Genomic DNA, 17824 nt, shown 5'->3' on the forward strand with positions numbered 1-17824 from the left:
TTTGTAATAATTTGAAAAACTAATAAAAAATTGGGGGGATCAAATATGTAAAACACACACAATATATCACATGCACAAAAAATAACTATTTGCAAATTAACTGGATAGCAATGTAACTATTTGTTAACTAGGATGGGTTGTACCCTACCAAAAACAGCTCAGGGTAGGTCCGCTGAAATTAATGGGGTTACTTTCATTGGGTTTACGCTGCGACAAATGCTGGATACAGAATAGTAATTTTAAAAGTTGTATATATATCCAGCCATAATAATAGAGGGAGCCAGCACACAGCTCACGGAGGTAACTGCTGCGTAAACCCAGACACACAGAGAGAGCGGCTGTTCTTTTAAAGGCATCAAACACATCACTTGGGAAGACAGGCGAACAAATGCCAGTGTACTGGAAGAAGCAAAGATCTCCAGTGTCCAAGCGATGATTCTTCAACATCAACTTCGTTGGACTGGTCATGTTGTGCGGATGCCTGATGACCGTCTTCCAAAGCAACTCCTCTATTCCGAACTTAAGAATGGAAAGCGTAATGCTGGTGGTCAACAAAAGAGGTTCAAAGACTGTCTCAAGGCAAATCTTTAAAAATGTAGTATAAACACCGACAACTGGGAAACACTGGCCTGCGAGCGCTCCAGTTGGAGAACAGCCTTTCCCAAAGGTGTCCTGGGCTTTGGAGACACTCGAACTCAGGACGCAAGGGAGAAACGTGCCAAGAGGAAGGCACGTTTGGCAAACCCTCGCCATGATCAACTCCTGCGTGGAAACCTATGTCCCCACTGTGGAAGGACGTGTGGATACAGAATTGGCCTCCACAGTCACTTATGGACTCTCTGTTAAAACCGTGTTTATGGGAGACAATCTGACTCGGCTACGAGGGATCGCCAATGAAGAAGAAGAAGGAGGAGGAGGAGGAGGAGAAGGAGAAGAAGAAGAAAAAGAAGGAGGAGGAGGAGGAGGAGGAGGAGGAGGAGGAGGAGGAGGAGGAGGAGAAGAAGAAGAAGAAGAAGAAGAAGAAGAAGAAGAAGAAGAAGAAGAAGATCAAACAGAATACACGGAGTCTGTGCTCCTTCAAACTTGAACTGTTGCCCCTGGGTGGGCACCCCTCTCCCGTGACAATGACTTCCCACATGCCAGACCCTTCCTGCTGCCAAGGGAATGAATCTTTCTGCCTCTGGCTTTCTGCTCTGAGAAAGGAAGGCAGCGCCTGGATGGAGGAGCAGGACGGGTTTCAACCGACATGGGGTCTCCTGTTTCTATCACTTCTGTCTCCTCTCTGGTCAGAAACAAGACATCTGCTAGCTTCTCCCCTCCTTTATTTCCCAGCTTTTTGCTTCCTCTTCTGGGGCGTCCCCTTGTCTCAAACCACCAGCATTCTAGGTCCATCCTATCTCCATCTCTCTCCTGCCCTGAAGCGTCCTGGGGTGAAGGTCTCAACCACTCCTCATCTGGCCAATCCCTGACAAGTAGACCTATTGAAGTCTACGACGAGTGTGGCTCCGCCCCCTTATCACCCTTGCTTTTCCCCCTTGGGGTACGCAGGGGTACCCTAAACATTTTGTGAATCATTGTACTTTTGTCCATTTATTGTATTTCTTTTCCCCGATTTGAAGTATAAAATGGTGATTTTCTTGAGCCAAAATGAGAGGACCCCTAAACATTTTTTTGGGGGGGTGTCACTATGGAGCTATATGACACAATTATTATTTTTTTAATGTTTGATGTTTTTATTTTGTTTTTATATATGGTGTAAGCCGCCCAGAGTGGCTGGGGAAACCCAGTCAGATGGGCAGGGTGTTAATAATAATAATAATAATAATAATAATAATAATAATAATACAGCATCAACAGTTCTGGAATAGGATGTCCCTATTTTCATCGGAGAAATGTTAGAGGGTATATTCTACTCTTTCAGATTTTACACGTACAGCAAGAATGAAGGGAAGAAGAAATAATCATCATCATCATAAATAAAATATATTTGTGACTATCCTAGTGTGCAGCGAAATGTGCACTACAATTTTATAAACAACATTTTAAGAAAAACAGATCCTGCATTATGGTAAATAGGGTACGCGAGGTAACGTTAAACCTTTATTAATCTAGCCAAAATCAAGCCTTTAATTCCTAATTCGTTTCACAATTCTGAAGGGTTTGGCGTGAGCTAAATCCACGCCCCGCCCCCAGTAGATGGCAGTTTAAAAATACCCTTTTTACTGGATAATGTCTGTTTTGTTGGTTATATGCATATTAAATATCGGCATACGGTGTTTGTGAGAGAGTATAAAAAGAATAATTTCTGTTTCTGTCCTGCTCGGATCCGTGGCAGACAACTTGAAACCAACTGGATCTGTTAATAATAATAATAATAATAATAATAATAATAATAATAATAATAATATTATTTATACCCCGCCGAACTGGCTGGGTTTCCCAGCGCGCGCGCTCTCACGCACCAACACACACTTTCCATTGTTTTGTAAATCTTTAAAATTATGTGGAATTATCAGTGAGGACGGCTGGCTCGCTGAGTATAACCTCCCCACCCACCCCTTGACCGGGGATGACTTTCGCGCAAGGGCGACACGTGTACCTCGCCACGTGCGAACAGCGCCTCTGGAAACCCGTGTCCTTCTGAACCCCGCCAGGGCTGCTGAGAGAGGCCTCTGAAGATCTACGCCTCGTGGATTGGAAGAACCTCCGGGTTGGACCGCTGCCATTGGCACACGGTGGGAAGTGGACTGTGCCCAAGACGCTCATTAGGAGGAGGTGTAAATGGCTTTTGGCAAATCCCTTTGGACTTTATTTTTACTTATTTATTTTAAAGGAGAGTGTGTGTTCTTCGGCTCCAAGCGCTGAGGGCGACAGAAACCGGTTTGGAACCGGTTTGCGGGGAGAGGGGGCGGGAGCTTCGGACGGAAACTGGCTCCCTTGGAGCGCAGACTTGGTCATTCTGAATCTCCTGGGAGTCCTACAAGAGGCACCCCTGCAAGAGTTCCTGCTCTCCAAGCTTCTCCTCTGGAGGCTGAACCGGAAGCCGCAGCGCCACGTGCCTTCGCCCCTGGAGGGTTGGGGACGCGATCCCTCAGCCACGCCCCCATTGCGGCGCTCAAAGAGAGGTTGCCCCACCACCGAACATCTCTGAATGAGTCCCCGTTCTGCCTGGGTCTCCTTTCCCCGATAGAACTCCAGACTTCTTAACATCATCTCCATCTTATAGGCTTTACACCTATGGAGGACCCAGATGGCCTTTGGGATTTCTCAGGATTCCCAGCGGCCCCCATGGGGAAGGTTCAGGATGATAGGGTTGGGGGTTTCGGCTGGGGCGGGGTGGTGGTGTCACTGGCTCCCTTCATCCCTGCTGCACAAGTAAAATCTGAAAGAGCAGAACACACCCTCTGACATTTCTCTGACGAAAATAGGGACATCCTATTCCAGAACTGTTTTTATTTATTATCATTTTATTATTATATTATATTATATTATATTATATTATATTATATTATATTATATTATATTAATTAATAATACCATGCCCATCTGACTGCGTTGCCCCAGCCACTCTGGGCGGCTTCCAACTTATGTAAAAACGTAACAAAACATTTAAAAAACTTCCCTATCCAGGACTGCGTTCACATGTCTTCTAAAGGTCTAGTAATCAGGGGTCAGCAAACTTTTTCAGCAGGGGGCCGGTCCACTGTCCCTCAGACCTTGTGGGGGGCCAGACTATATTTTGAAAAAAAGGAGAACGAATTCCTATGCCCCACAAATAACCCAGAGATGCGTTTTAAATAAAAGGACACTCGTGTAAAAACATGCTGATTCCAGGACCATCCGTGGACCGGATTTAGAAGGCTATTGGGTCGGATCCGGCCCCCAGGCCTTAGTTTGCCTACCCATGGTCTAGTTACTTATCTCCTTGGCTTGGTTGCATAACTCTATACCCTCCAACATTTCTCCAGTGAAAATAGGGACGTCCTAAGGAAAAGCGGGAAATTCTGGGAATCAGAAACCAGATGTCTTCTGTAAATTTGGGACAGTTCCCGGGAAATGGGGACACTTGGAAGGTCTGGATTGAGCCTGTAATTGTCTTACTTTGAAAATCTACGTAGACAGAAGCATCTTGTAGACACATTGGTTGGAGAGACTGTGGGCTCCAGTGCGTCTAGGGGTCTCCACACTAGGTGTAAGGAGATACTCTTGGTGCAAGTAAGAGATTGGAATAATGGCATTGCCATTAAATGTTCCTCTCTGCAATCCACCTTCTGACCAAAACCACACAATTCACAGTTCTCCTGTCAGAAAGGAACGCATCTCAAAAGGTTGGTCTCCAAAGTCTTAGGAACCTTGCTCCAAGGAATCCTTTAAAAGGCTGCTTTGATTTTGATGCAATCCTAGGCACACCTCCCTGGGAGTCCCATTGGACTCAAGAAGGGTTACTTCTGAGTAGACATGGCGTTATTGGGTTGGTTTTTTTCGTTTTGGTTATGTATTCTGTATTGTCTTGTGAACCGCCCAGAGACCTGCAGGTATAGGGCGGTCTAATAATAATAATAATAATAATAATAATAATAATAATAATAATAATAATAATAATGCGTATAGGACTCCACTGTCCACGTCTATCACTAGAAAGGGACATACACACATGCGTCAAGATTCAGGTTTCCGTAGGTGTGACGTTTTGCTGGGAGAAGTCCTCCTCTGAAATTCTTTAAGGACCTGCAACTTTGCTGGACCAGATGAAAAGCCTATTTTCCTCAAGTCTAGCAATCAGATTTCTTCATCGCCGTTCTCAGCAATTGTTATTTGGAAGAAAACCGTCTGCAAACATGGTGCTGATAGCCACCTGACCCTCTAAATTTGTCTAATAACACCTCCTCCTCTGCTGTAAGCAGCTTCCTCTTGCAATAATATTAGGTAAAGGTAAAGGGACCCCTGACCATTAAGTCCAGTCGTGGCCGACTCTGGGGGTGCGGTGCTCATTGATCAATTTCCAATAATATTATTGTTATTCCAAGGATGGGAGAGATAAGACCGATAGCGTTCAAATCAGGCTGAGGCGACAACCTTTGTAAAGGGGAGTTGATTTTTGCTGTTTTGTTTTACTTATTCACTTGTTTTTCATCCTGTATTTTGTTCTGTGAGCCGCCCTGAGATCTTAAGATGAAGGATGGTCTATCAAACAAACAAACAAACAAACAAACAAACAAACAAACAAACAAAGTATATTCAGACTAGCTCAAGTGTCATCAAATGTCCAGCTCTCCAAAACTCTTCATTGGAGAGATGGGACACAAAAGCAATATATATCAAAACATATCAGTTGGTAGAGCACGAGACCCTTAATGTCAGGCTCTTGGGTTTGAATCCCAGTTCCATTTATTATTTATACGCCGTCCATCTGGCTGGGTTTCCCCAGCCACTCTGGGCAACTCCCAACAGAATATTAAAAACATGATTAAAAACGTCACTAATCAGGGCTGCCTTCAGATGTCTTCTAAAAGTCAGATAGTTGTTTATTTCCTTGACATCTGATGGGAGGGCACCACTACTGAGAAGGCCCTCTGCCTAGTTCCCTGTAACCTCACTTCTCTCAAGGAGGGAACCGCCAGAAGGCCCTCGGAGCTGGACCTCAGTGTCCAGGATGGACGATGGGGGTGGAGATGCTCCTTCAGATATACTGGGGCATTTAGGGCTTTCAAGGTCAGCACCAACCCTTTGAATTGTGCTTGGAAATGTCCTGGGAGCCAATGTAGGTCTTTCAGGACCAGTGTTATGTGGTCTCCACTCCCAGTCCTCAGTCGAGCTGCCGCATTCTAGATTAGTTGCAGTTTCCGGGTCACCTTCAAAGGTAGCCCCACAGAGAGCGCATGGCAGAAGTCCAAGCGGGAGATAACCAGAGCATGCACCACTCTATTGAGACAGTCTGTGGGCAGGGAGGGTCTCATCCTGCGTACCAGATGGAGCTGCCCTGGACACAGAACTGACCTGCGCCTCCATGGACAGCTGGGAGTCCACAATGACTCCCAGGCTGCTTCCTGTTTCCCTCCTTTGAAATCAATGGAGCTCAATTAGCGCTGCCCATTCACTCCAATGGGTCTTTGGTCAAGTTAGGTACTGCGGGTTGCATCCAGCATTCGCTGACATGGCTAACTGAGGTCTGCTCATTTCAATGGGTCCACTTTGAGTGGAGTTAAAGGTAAAGGGACCCCTGACTATTAGGTCCAGTCGTGACCAACTCTGGGGTTGTGGCACTCATCTCGCTTTACTGGCCGAGGGAGCCGGTGTACAGCTTCCGGGTCATAGAATCATAGAATCATAGAATCATAGAATCATAGAGTTGGAAGAGACCACAAGGGCCATCGAGTCCAACCCCCTGCCAAGCAGGAAACACCATCAGAGCACTCCTGACATATGGTTGTCAAGCCTCTGCTTAAAGACCTCCAAAGCAGGAGACTCCACCACACTCCTTGGCAGCAAATTCCACTGTCAAACAGCTCTTACTGTCAGGAAGTTCTTCCTAATGTTTAGGTGGAATCTTCTTTCCTGCAGTTTGGATCCATTGCTCCGTGTCCGCTTCTCTGGAGCAGCAGAAAACAACCTTTCTCCCTCCTCTATGTGACATCCTTTTATATATTTGAACATGGCTATCATATCACCCCTTAACCTCCTCTTCTCCAGGCTAAACATGCCCAGCTCCCTTAGCCGTTCCTCATAAGGCATCGTGTGGCCAGCAGGACTAAGCCACTTCTGGCGAACCAGAGCAGTGCACGGAAACGCCGCTTACCTTCCCACTGGAGTGGTACCTATTTATCTACTTGCACTTTGACATGCTTTCGAACTGCTAGGTCGGCAGGAGCAGGGACCGAGCAACGGGAGCTCACCCCATTGCGGAGATTCGAACCGCCGACCTTCTGATCGGCAAGCCCTAGGCTCTGTGGTTTAACGCACAGCGCCATCCGTGTCCCTTGAGTGGAGTTAATGGCCCATAAAAACCCTTTTTTTGCTTACCTGGGAGTAGGCCTATTATATCCCAGAAGGCTTCCTTTAAAATCTACGGGATTCCAAAGTGGTTTGCTTGAACTGAATCATACTTGAACCCTCTCCCATGCACACAAACATTTTGGAAAAAGCAACTGACTACATCAGCGCTGCAATACATTAGCAGCAGTCTTTATAGATTTTAGCTCGGCGGAATTTTTTACATAGGTGGCATTTTTGCTGAGGTTATGATCTGTTTTTATCTTCCTGAGTTTATAATGTTTTAACAACTAGCTCATTGTTTTAATGGCGTTCTGGTTTATATTTCAATATCCTATGGCTTTTTAAAAAACCCAACAACTCATCGTCAGCTTTTTGGGTCATCTTTCAGGTCTCAAAGGCAATATGCTAAATCATTATTATGATTGTGTTCCCAACTAAATCATACTCTTAAAAATATATATATTAAACACCTGGTGGGGTCTCAGGGCGGTTCACAGAATAAAACCAAGATATATAAAACCACAAAATACATAATGAAAATAAAAATACATTTTCGCTATCTTAACTCCAGTGTCGTTTAATTCTCTCACTAATCCACTGCTTATATCTCAAATTCTGCCCTCAACTTCATGTATAGGTGACAGGAGAACCCATCAGCATTCTCCAATCCTCTTCGTCATTTCAGGGCCTGGGTTCGAGTTCCGCGCTGGGCAAAATATTTCTGCATTTGCGAGGGGGTCGGACTAGATGCCCATCGGAGGGTGTGGTGCCTTCCAACTCTTGCCACCCTGTGATTCTGTGATAATCACCTGCAGGAGATGGCGCTTTATCCAACTCCCAACAGACTCAGCCAGTGGGACCAGAGGTTGGAGTTGTAGCACCTCCGCAACTTCTGGAGTGGCACAGTCTTTGCATTGAGGTTGAATCCTGACAAGACAGAAGTACTGTTTTGGGGGGACAGGGGGCAGGCTGGTGTGGGGGACCCCCTGGTCCTGAATGGGGTAACTGTGCCCCCGAAGGACCAGGTGTGCAGCTTGGGAGTCATTCTGGACTCACAGCTGTCCCTGGAGGCGCAGGTCAATTCTGTATCCAGGGCAGCTCCATCTGGTACGCAGGATGAGACCCTCCCTGCCCGCAGACTGTCTGGCCAGAGTGGTGCATGCTCTGGTTATCTCCTGCTTAGACTACTGCAATGCGCTCTACGTGGAGCTACCTTGGAAGGTGACCCTGAAACTGCAACTAATCCAGAATGTGGCAGCCAGACTGGGGACTGGGAGCGGCCGCCGAGACCACATAACACTGGTCCTGAAAGACCTACATTGGCTCCCAGGACGTTTCCGAGCACAATTCAAAGTGTTGGTGCTGACCTTAAAAGCCCTAAACGGCCCTGTATACCTGAAGGAGCATCTCCACCCTCATCGTCCAGCCCGGACGCTGAGGTCCAGCGCCGAGGGTCTTCGAATGGTTCACCTCCCTGCAAGAAGTGAGGTTACAGGGAACCAGGCAGAGGGCCTTCTCGGTGGTGGCGCCCGTCCTGTGGAACGCCCTCCCATCAGATGTCAAAGCAATAAACAACTACCTGACATGCAGAAGACATCATAAGGCAGCCCTGTTCAGGGAGGATTTTAATGTGTGACATTTTTGGTCTCTGTGGAAGCCGCCCAGAGTGGCTGGGGAAACCCAGCCAGATGGGCAGAGTACGAATAATAAATTATTATTATTATTATAGTCTATCACCTAACTGCAACCTTGGACAACACTTGACTCGCAACCTGCAACAGTCTCTTGGATATGCATGTGTGTGTTTTCGATTCATGGGCGCAGGGGTGTATGTATACAGCCCCCTCCCCAATCAAGCAAATAAATAAAAATACTTAATTAATTGACCAGTCGCGTTGCAGTCAAGTTGGTTCTGCACTCTCCACTCCCCCAACATAAATCCCAGAAATCAGAGAAGGCCTATGGAAATCGACGGACCTAAGTTTGCAATAACACTACCCTTAGGCTGCGTGGGCACAGAAGCACGTTCGGATTGTCTCCCTTTCCTTCGAGGAATCCTGGAAACTGTAGTTTTTGCTAATGGTCATTGGGAATGGTAAATCTGTAAGGGGCAGTAAGTTGCAGCGGCCAGAAATCTTTGAAATGTGCTTTAAAAGGCACAGTTGTGGGGGGCTAAGTCAGAAACTGGGTGATGGCATTGTCACGTAGGTGAGGAATTATATGATTATATACTGCCTTAGATGAGGGACGCGGGGGGTGCTGTTGGTTAAACCAAAGAGCCTAGGACTTGCCGATCAGAAGGTCGGCGGTTCGAATCCCCGCAATGACGGGGTGAGCTCCCGTTGCTCAGTCCCTGCTCCTGCCAACCTAGCAGTTCGAAAGCACACCAGTGCAAGTAGATAAATAGGTACTGCTCCGGCGGGAAGGTAAACGGCGTTTCCGTGCGCTGCTCTGGTTCGCCAGAAGCGGCTTAGTCCTGCTGGCCACATGACCCGGAAGCTGTACGCCGGCTCCCTCAGCCAATAAAGCGAGATGAGCGCCGCAACCCCAGAGTCGGCCACGACTGGACCTAACGGTCAGGAGTCCCTTTACCTATGCTGCCTTAGAACTTTTAATTTGATTCAACACATGCAATTATTATTAATATTGATCATTTTCAGTTGTTATCCTTGAGTAACGTAGAGAATAACAGGATATATGTATCCAGAAGTCCTCAAACTTACAAACTTCAAACTTAAAAATTAGCTGATGAAGGGGAATACATCGAAACAGGGCCCTGTCCTGGTTTCTGCTCAGTGATTGAAACTGAGTCTCCAAGCTTATAAATTATAAGGATCAACATTATTGTCTAGTGAAAAGGAGAAAATCTTCGCAACGAATTATTGTTTTATACAAAGTCACGGAGGAGAAAGCAAAGGCGAAAAAGATGGAACCTCCCTCTTCCACGGCAGTCTATCTGTGAACACTAGATTCCAGGGGAAATAAAACAGAGAGAGACTGGGGGCTATTCGTTTTGCGTGCTTTCCAGATACACCAGTTGGCAACGTGGGTTGGGGGGGTTGGACTTTGGTCTGTTTGGGCGCCTCCCAATTCCACTGGGTAAATAACAGTCAGCAAATGAAGTAATTTCCCTTCTCCCCGCGCTCACCCATGCTATTTTAAATTAAAACAAACACCGGATTGTGCGTAGTAGGATCAAGCTCCGTGTAAACGGAGTCGCTCCGGTGTGCCGAGCTTTCCCGAAAGCAGAGCGTTAGTAAGGTCTGGCTGACAATATTTTCGTATAGTCCTCATCCGAAAGCCTTGAAGGGTTGTGTTGTTTGTGTGTGTGCGTTTTTGCGCGCGATTCCATTCACACAGAGCCCTCTCCGAATCCGAATTAAGCCGGATGGGACAGGAAACAGAACCCTTCGCCCACAAAAGGGTCTGTTTACTCGGCTGGCTCTCTCTCTCCCTATCTGAGCCGCCTTGCCTCGGTTATAGATAATTGATCCTCGCCGCCATTTGTAAAATGAAGGAGCTATACTATCGATCCGCCTGCGAGGGAGAGGGGGGGGCAAAGGAGGGGGTCGAGCGGCGATGGGGGGGAAGAGGTCACTGAGATCAGCTGATTTTGACCTATTCAGCAACATCCAAGCCTTGGGAATTGGGGGTTGGGATAATAAAAATGGCTCCATCATATATGCATATGAGTTTAGGAAGAGACGGAGGGAGGGAGGTCGAGGAAGGAGAGACTGAGAAAGGAGGGAGGGAGGAGAAGAGAAATCGAGGGTTGGGTGGAAGGAAATAATGAAATATGGACTGGGAAAAGGAGGATTAAAAGCAGCAGAAATATGGGTAAGAGAAAGGGGGCGGGCCGGGTCCCAAGCGCTTTGAATGCTCCCCTTGCGACCGACATCTCCTTCCGGCTCAGGCCCGATGAGAGCGTCCTTCACCCGGGGAAGAGGCTGGGCCCGCGGGACTCGCGGCCACAAGATTCTGCGGAGCACTGGGAAAGGGGGCTAGGCAAACTCGAGGGGTTAAGGAAGCAGCAGCGTTTAAAAAGCAGAGACATCACCTTGCCAACAAAGGTCCGTCTAGTTCAAGCTCTGGTTTTCCCAGTAGTGATGTATGGAAGTGAGAGCTGGACCATCAAGAAGGCTGATCGCCAAAGAATGGATGCTTTTGAATTCTGGTGCTGGAGGAGAGAGTCCCATGGACTGCAAGAAGATCCAACCTCTCCGGAAGGAAGAAATTCGGAAGGAAATCAGCCCTGAGTGCTCACTGGAAGGACAGATCCTGAAGCTGAGGCTCCAAGACTTTGGCCACCTCAGGAGAAGAGAAGACTCCCTGGAAAAGACCCTGATGCTGGGAAAGATGGAGGGCACAAGGAGAAGGGGACGACAGGGGAAGAGATGGCGGGACAGTGTTTTCGAAGCTACCAGCATGAGTTTGACCAAACTGCGGGAGACAGTGGAAGACAGGAGGGCCTGGCGTGCTCTGGTCCAGGGGGTCACGAAGAGTCGGACACCATTAAACGACTAAACAACAACAATCTGGGCTGGCCACTGGATGTCACTGGCCTGATCCGGCAGAACCCTTATTGTATTCTTCAGGCCTGTCAGTGGAAGGGGCCACCGTGTCCAAACTGGCGCACACGCGACAGTGTTCACTGGCGATGCCATGGTAGGTTTTGAGGAGTACCATCAATCAATCAATCAATCAATCAAACTATGGCTGTCCCCCTAGACCTTCCCTGGTCGGAAGAATGCATCTGACCAGCGTTGGAAACAGGAAACTGGGGGGAAATAATGGGTTTCTGGGGCTGACTGTGCGCCCAAACCAGCCATTTATTTTCACTGAAGTCACGGGTGGAAATTTCACACGGGGGTGGGGTACAGAAGTAGCCCTCCAGGCAGGGGTATCCCTCACCTCTGGGCTCACTGGCAAACCTTTCAAGGCCCTTAAATTCTCCCTCGCCTCTCCACGCCTATTGCTAAGCGTTCCTTAGGGCACCGATTCGTCTCGCCTATCTAACCACAGATATGAAGATGTATATTCCGCCATCTCCATCTTCGAAGCTATCAATCTATTCCTCAATGTTTGGTTCCTTGTTCGTTTTAAAACATGATTCCAGAATCCGCAAAGTGCTCGACATTTAATCCACCCATGCATTTATTTTTAAAACCCTCGCTTTTTATTAGAAAGGCCCATTATTTTCCTTGCCGCTCCAGAGACCCTCTTGTTATTAAGCACATGAGTAGCGGCTACTCTGGGCTGAAATGATTTGGCTGAATTCTGCTCAGAGTAGCCGGTAGACCCATTGACTTGACTGACTTCCTCTTCTCCCTCCGTTTCAATGGGTTTGCTCTGCCCCAGGCCGCAGTTATCAAAGGGAAGGGGTGTCAAAATTGTCTCTTTTTTAATTTAATTTTTCATTTTCTCATTTTTAAAAACACTCCCCAAATCTTTACATAATCAGTCTGCATTTCCCTCGACTTTCCTACCCTCCTTTCTGCGGTTACTTGGTTTATATCAGATGGGTGGCATACAAATATTATTATTATTATTATTATTATTATTATTATTATTATTAATCCAATTCAAGCCTACTTACTAATTTCCCCTTCGTATTCCCTTTTCATTATTTCTTACTGGACATATTTATGTCGATCCTGCTAATGTTTTAAGTTGTCTACAATGCATCTTCAGCCAGCTACTAAATTTTCCCCCATTCTGATTTTTAAAAGTCTCGGTTTCTTATTTCTTCCAGCAAGTTTCGCAATTTCTGCATACTCCATCCAGAAAAATTGCCTATGGGTTGGCTCAAGCTGAAATGCACGGCCGAAAAGATTTTAGGCCTATCGATTTCAAGAGGTCCTCCTTTTAGTGTAATTTAGTTGGAGTTGACATTCGTTATTCGTGTCCCTTAGGGTCTACTCTGAGCAGGGCGCAAGACTAGATATTATTATTTGCGTTCCTTACTATACATAATGGTGAAGGAGCTGTAAGGAACACAAATAATAATATCTAGCGTTGTACCCTGCTCAGAGTAGACCCTATAAAGTGTATATATATATAATAAAAATATTAAAATCGTTTAAAACGAAACGGCATTTTAAAGACACCACACACGCCCACGTTCCTCTTTATACCCGTTGATCAGCGAAAATCTGCTGTGAATAAAACGCAGTTGCCAAGTTGTCAAGACCGCGTATAATCTGTCCACGCGCGCGCAATTGACAAGTGTACAACCAGACAGGAAGCTGCTACGGGTGAGCAAGGAGGATTCCGTTTCGGGATTCATTTATTAATTAATAGGGCCAGTTAAAGGATCCATCTCTTTAAAAGCTAGCTTTCGGCTGGCGAGGGATGGACAGATAGAATAAACGTTCAGATGGATAAGGGGAAGGAGAGAATGAGAGAATGAGTAAGGCGGAGGAGAATTCCCTCTCTGTAGGTGAAGCGTGTTCACTCATTTGAGCATTATTAATATTAATATTAATTATGTTTTTTAATATTCTGTTGGGAGCAGCCCAGAGTGGCTGGGGCAATTAGTCAGATGGGCATTATTATTATTATTATTATTATTATTATTATTACTACTACAGTATTATTATACCCAGCCACTCTAGGCGGCTTACAGCACATATAAAAATATAGTAAAATATCAAGCATTAAAAGCTTTTCGATACAGGGCTGCCTTCAGATTTTTTAAATTATTATTATTATTATTACATGCCCTTCAGCAGCAAGCCCCATTCATACACATATATAGCGAATCACAGTGCAAATAAGCGCATTCAACTGTATTCTATCCCTGAGGCAATTGCGGATTTTAGACTTTGCAAGTTCCTTGCAGTCAGAGACCCGCGCGTCCTCTCTCGCCCCGCTTTCACTCTTTTTCCTCCTTGATCCCTCTGGATTCTGAAACTGCCTATTCCCCCACCCGTCTGTGGGCATCGCAGGATGAGATCCTCGTTGCAAAGCGGATCGCGCGCGCGCCTGGTGCGCCATAAAGCGCTCGGCCCTGCTCACAGACTCACTGAGACCAGTGGACCCCATGCGTTTTAATAGGTTTTGCCTTCAACGGTTACGCACTGCTCAGGGTAGACTAATGGACACGGATAGACGTGCCTAGTTTAGGCCTTGGTTCGTTTCAATGGGTTTCCTTCTGAGCAGGACTTTTGCTCTCAAAAGTGGCCTACGTGGCTCTCTCTCCCGCCTCATTTAATCGTCAACGACAACCCGGTGAGGTAGGACGGAGGCGGCCCAGTGTCCTAAAACGTTTGGATAGATGGATGGACCGACGCGTGTCTCTCTCTCTGTGTGTGTGTCTAACCGAAGTAGAAAACGGATCACGCTTCGCTCATGCCTTAGCTAGCACCCGGATTCTGCTCTTGCGCACGTCGGAACGCTGTGCCTGTGTGTTAAACACGTGGCTCACACCAGGCATTATATTCACCATCAATTCCGGGGTAAAATATTCAGGGTAGCTGAATCAGAGCAGAGGAGTTGAAATGAGCGCGCCTAAATTGGTCGTGCCCTTTCAATTTCAACGGGTCTGTTCTGAGCAGGGATGAACAAAAGAAGCTCCCTCGCTCTCTTGCCCCGGGAGTAAGGCCCATTCAACCCAAGCGGGCTTACTCCTGAGTAGGCAGAGACCCTAGGGCTCTGCGATTGTCCCCAGATGCTCCCTGCAGCCAGCGATCAGGACGATTCATAGATAGAAAGGAGAGAGGAACAGGCCCCAATGTATATTGTGCAGAAAACCGGGGGTGGGGAGCGCAAGACTGAATAAACATCGACCGGCCTTGCGCATCTCCCCCCACCTTTTCCCTGGAACGCCGCCGCTCCTTTTCTCGACACGCGGCGACGGGCAGGGATGGAACGTGTGAACAGACCTTCCCTCCCAATACCCTAGCAAATTGAGGCGATAAAAAAAGTTATGCCGTCAAGAGGGGATGAGGAGGGGGTGTCATCTCCGCCGGAGCTGATCCTCACGCACGCCAGCCACTTTCCCTGAGGCTCGGGGCCGCGAATCAGCGTACACGCACCTGTAAATCACACTTTTCTTTTAGGGGCGGGAGTTCCTGTCTCATTCCTTTCACAAGCACACCCCTCCCGCTCCCCAACGATTCCTCTGCTTCTTCCCCTAGACCCCCCCTTCCCTTCCATTCTTTCTCTCTCACCCCCACCCGCCTATGACATTCCCCGCGGGCGTTCAGACGACCGTGTTCCCTCTTCCAGAGAGGCGCGCGTCAAAGGGGAGAGTCCAGGCGGCCAAGTGTGTGTATGTGTGCGCGCCTGTGAAATTCACAGCTGTTTGGCTCCCGCCCCGCACCCCTCTCCGGACCCCACCACGCAGCCCCCCAAGTTTCTAGTCCCTAACGCGAAGCCACCTACCCGCCAGCCTCAAGGCAGACATCCTCTGGAACTCCGGTTCCTGCAACCATTTCCACATCCGTCGGAAGGTCTCCCGCCCGGACTTCAGCTTACTCCACGGCTTGGGGTTCCTCAAGAGGTCGGAGAGCGTGCCCTGCGAGCGACATAGGATCCGCTGGGCGAAGATGGCCTGCGGGATGCTGTAGCGCTTCAGCTCGGCCGTGATCCGCTGCGCCACTTCCTTGGTGTTGATTTCTTCCACCTGGCCGGAGCCGCCGCCTTGCGAGCCCGACGCGGACGAGCCTTGCCTCTCCCGCTCGCCCAGCAGGGCGCCGTTGGCTTGCCCGTGGGGGTGTCCTCCGTGGGGGTGCATGCCGTTGAGAGAGGACATCATGCCGGAGCCCGGAGCGCCTAGACCCCGCGCCAGGTGTTCCTCGCTCCTGGATAGCATGTGAGGGTCGAAGCCGTTGGGCGAAAGTAACTTGTCTCCGGCCAGGTGGGCGCCGGGGCCGTAGGGGGCCAGCGACTGCTGCCCGTTGTGTAGGCTCAGGCCGTTGGAGAGGGGCGACAGCGCCTGCCCCATAGACGGCATGTCCTTCGGGTAGTGGCCGTACAAGTTCCCCATGGAAGCGGCCAAGCTGCGCTCCTCGCGCATTAGGGTGAAGCTGCCGCCGACGCTCCCGGAGAGCCGTTGGTGGTGCGGCGGGTGGTGCGGGTGGTGGTGCGGGTGGTGGTGAGGATGGTGGTGGTGGTGGAACTTCTCGGAGACGGTGGAGATGGGCGGCAGGTGCTGCAGAGGCGTCAGAGTCGTGTAGGTGCTCATCCCCGAGGGCGACTCGCAAGCCATGCTCATAGCCGGGTGGAGAGGGCCGCCCAAGGTGTGCTCCGGCCGGTAGTCTCCCGCCCCGTCGAGGATAGAGGCCATGCTGGAGACCATGGCCGGCCGGCCGTGCGAGGAGACGAGGTTGCGGTGCGCCGACGGGGGAGGAGGCGGAGGGGGAGGCGGAGGAGGCGGAGGCTGCCTGGCGTGCGCCCCGGCGGGGCTCAAGAGCTCCCCGGCCTGGTGGAGAGTGCCGAGCCCGTCGAGGCTCAACTCCATCGCTCGCTCGCTCTCCCCCGGCCAGGCGATCCCTCCTCCTCCTCCTCCTCCCCCTCCCCCTCCTGGATCTCCGCCTCCTCCCTCCTCCTCCTCCTCCCTCCCTCCTCCTGTCTCCCCCGCCGCCTTAATCCAGATCCATCTCAGGAGATCTCCATGCGGATCTCTTCTGGGCGCGCGCGCAGGCGGAGGAGCGGGTGGTGCTCAGGGGCCGCGGCGGCGGCGGCGGCGGGTCCCCACCCCCCCTCCTGCCCAAAGCTGCGGGGATGGGCGCTCCTTTCCTCTCGTCGCTGGGCTCTGGCTGGTCTCGCTGGCTCGCTCGCTCGCTTTTCTCCTCCTCTTCTGTCCGCCGTGGCTGCGAATCGCGCGGCTCTGCTCCTCGGCTCAGCCTCCCTCTCGCCTTGACGTCACGGCGCCCAGCTACGGTCTGTCCGCCCCCCCCTCTCCACCGACACCACCCCCAAGCACACACACACACACACACACACAACCTGCCCAGCGTGCTCCTAACGAGCGCCCACCTGCCAGCCTCAGTGTGGCTTCTCTGGTGCCTATTATGAATGTGATTTCTGCCTCTCTCTGTCTGTAGAAGGCATCGACAAGGGTGTGTGCCCCCCCTTCTTTCTCTCTCCCTCTCCCCCCTTTCTCTCTCTCTCACACACACAAGACAGGGAAAGGCGAGTGCTGGGAGGTGGGCGGGGGGGGAGGGGAATGGCAGCAGCAGCAGCAGCGGGGAGTAAGGGAGAATAGCGATATAAAATCAATTGCGGCTGGAGGGTGAGCGAGAGTTTCAGCTGGGTTGTAGGGCGGGCGGTGAGAGGGGAGAGTGTGAATGTGGGGAAGGGAAAGGCGAGAAGGAGGGAGGGAGGGAGGGAGGGATAGGGGTGAGATTGAGAGAGGGGGAGGGAGGAGGGGTGGGGAAAGGAAGGAAGGGTTGGAGGAAAGGAAAGAAATGAATGAAAGGAAGCAATGAGAAGAAGGAAGGAAGGAAGAAAAGGATTGGAGGAAAGGAAGGAAGGAAAAAGGAAGGAAGGGAGGGAGGAAGGAAGGAAGGAAGGAAGGAAGGAAGGAAGAAAGAAAAGGATTGGAGGAAAGGAAGGAAGGAAAAAGGAAGGAAGGGAGAGAGGGGTGAGATTGAGGGAGGGGGTTGGAAAAGGAAGGAAGGAAGGAAGGAAGGAAGGAAGGAAGGAGCAGGGAAGGGTTGGAGGAAAGGAAAGAAATGAATGAAACAGGAAGCAATGAGAAGAAGGAAGGAAGGAAGAAAAGGATTGGAGGAAAGGAAGGAAGGAAAAAGGAAGGAAGGGAGGAAGGAAGGAAGGAAGGAAGGAAGAAAAAAGGGAGGAAGGAAGGGAGAGAGGGGTGAGATTGAGG

General features: G+C 49.5%; 1 protein-coding gene across 1 annotated transcript in view; it reads right to left on the reverse strand.

Moving 5' to 3' along the window:
- ONECUT3 (one cut homeobox 3) overlaps window positions 1-16514 on the reverse strand; it is a 55921-nt gene extending 39407 nt beyond the window's left edge. Inside the window, exon 1 of the mRNA XM_053372564.1 lies at window positions 15379-16514. Within this exon, the coding sequence (XP_053228539.1) occupies window positions 15379-16456 (1078 nt within the window). The 5' untranslated portion in view covers window positions 16457-16514. The remainder of the gene's footprint in view (window positions 1-15378) is intronic.
- Between the last annotated feature and the right edge of the window lie 1310 nt (window positions 16515-17824).

This window comes from Podarcis raffonei, chromosome 18 (genome assembly GCF_027172205.1).
Source record: "Podarcis raffonei isolate rPodRaf1 chromosome 18, rPodRaf1.pri, whole genome shotgun sequence".
In the NCBI taxonomy this organism is placed as follows: Eukaryota; Metazoa; Chordata; class Lepidosauria; order Squamata; family Lacertidae; genus Podarcis; species Podarcis raffonei.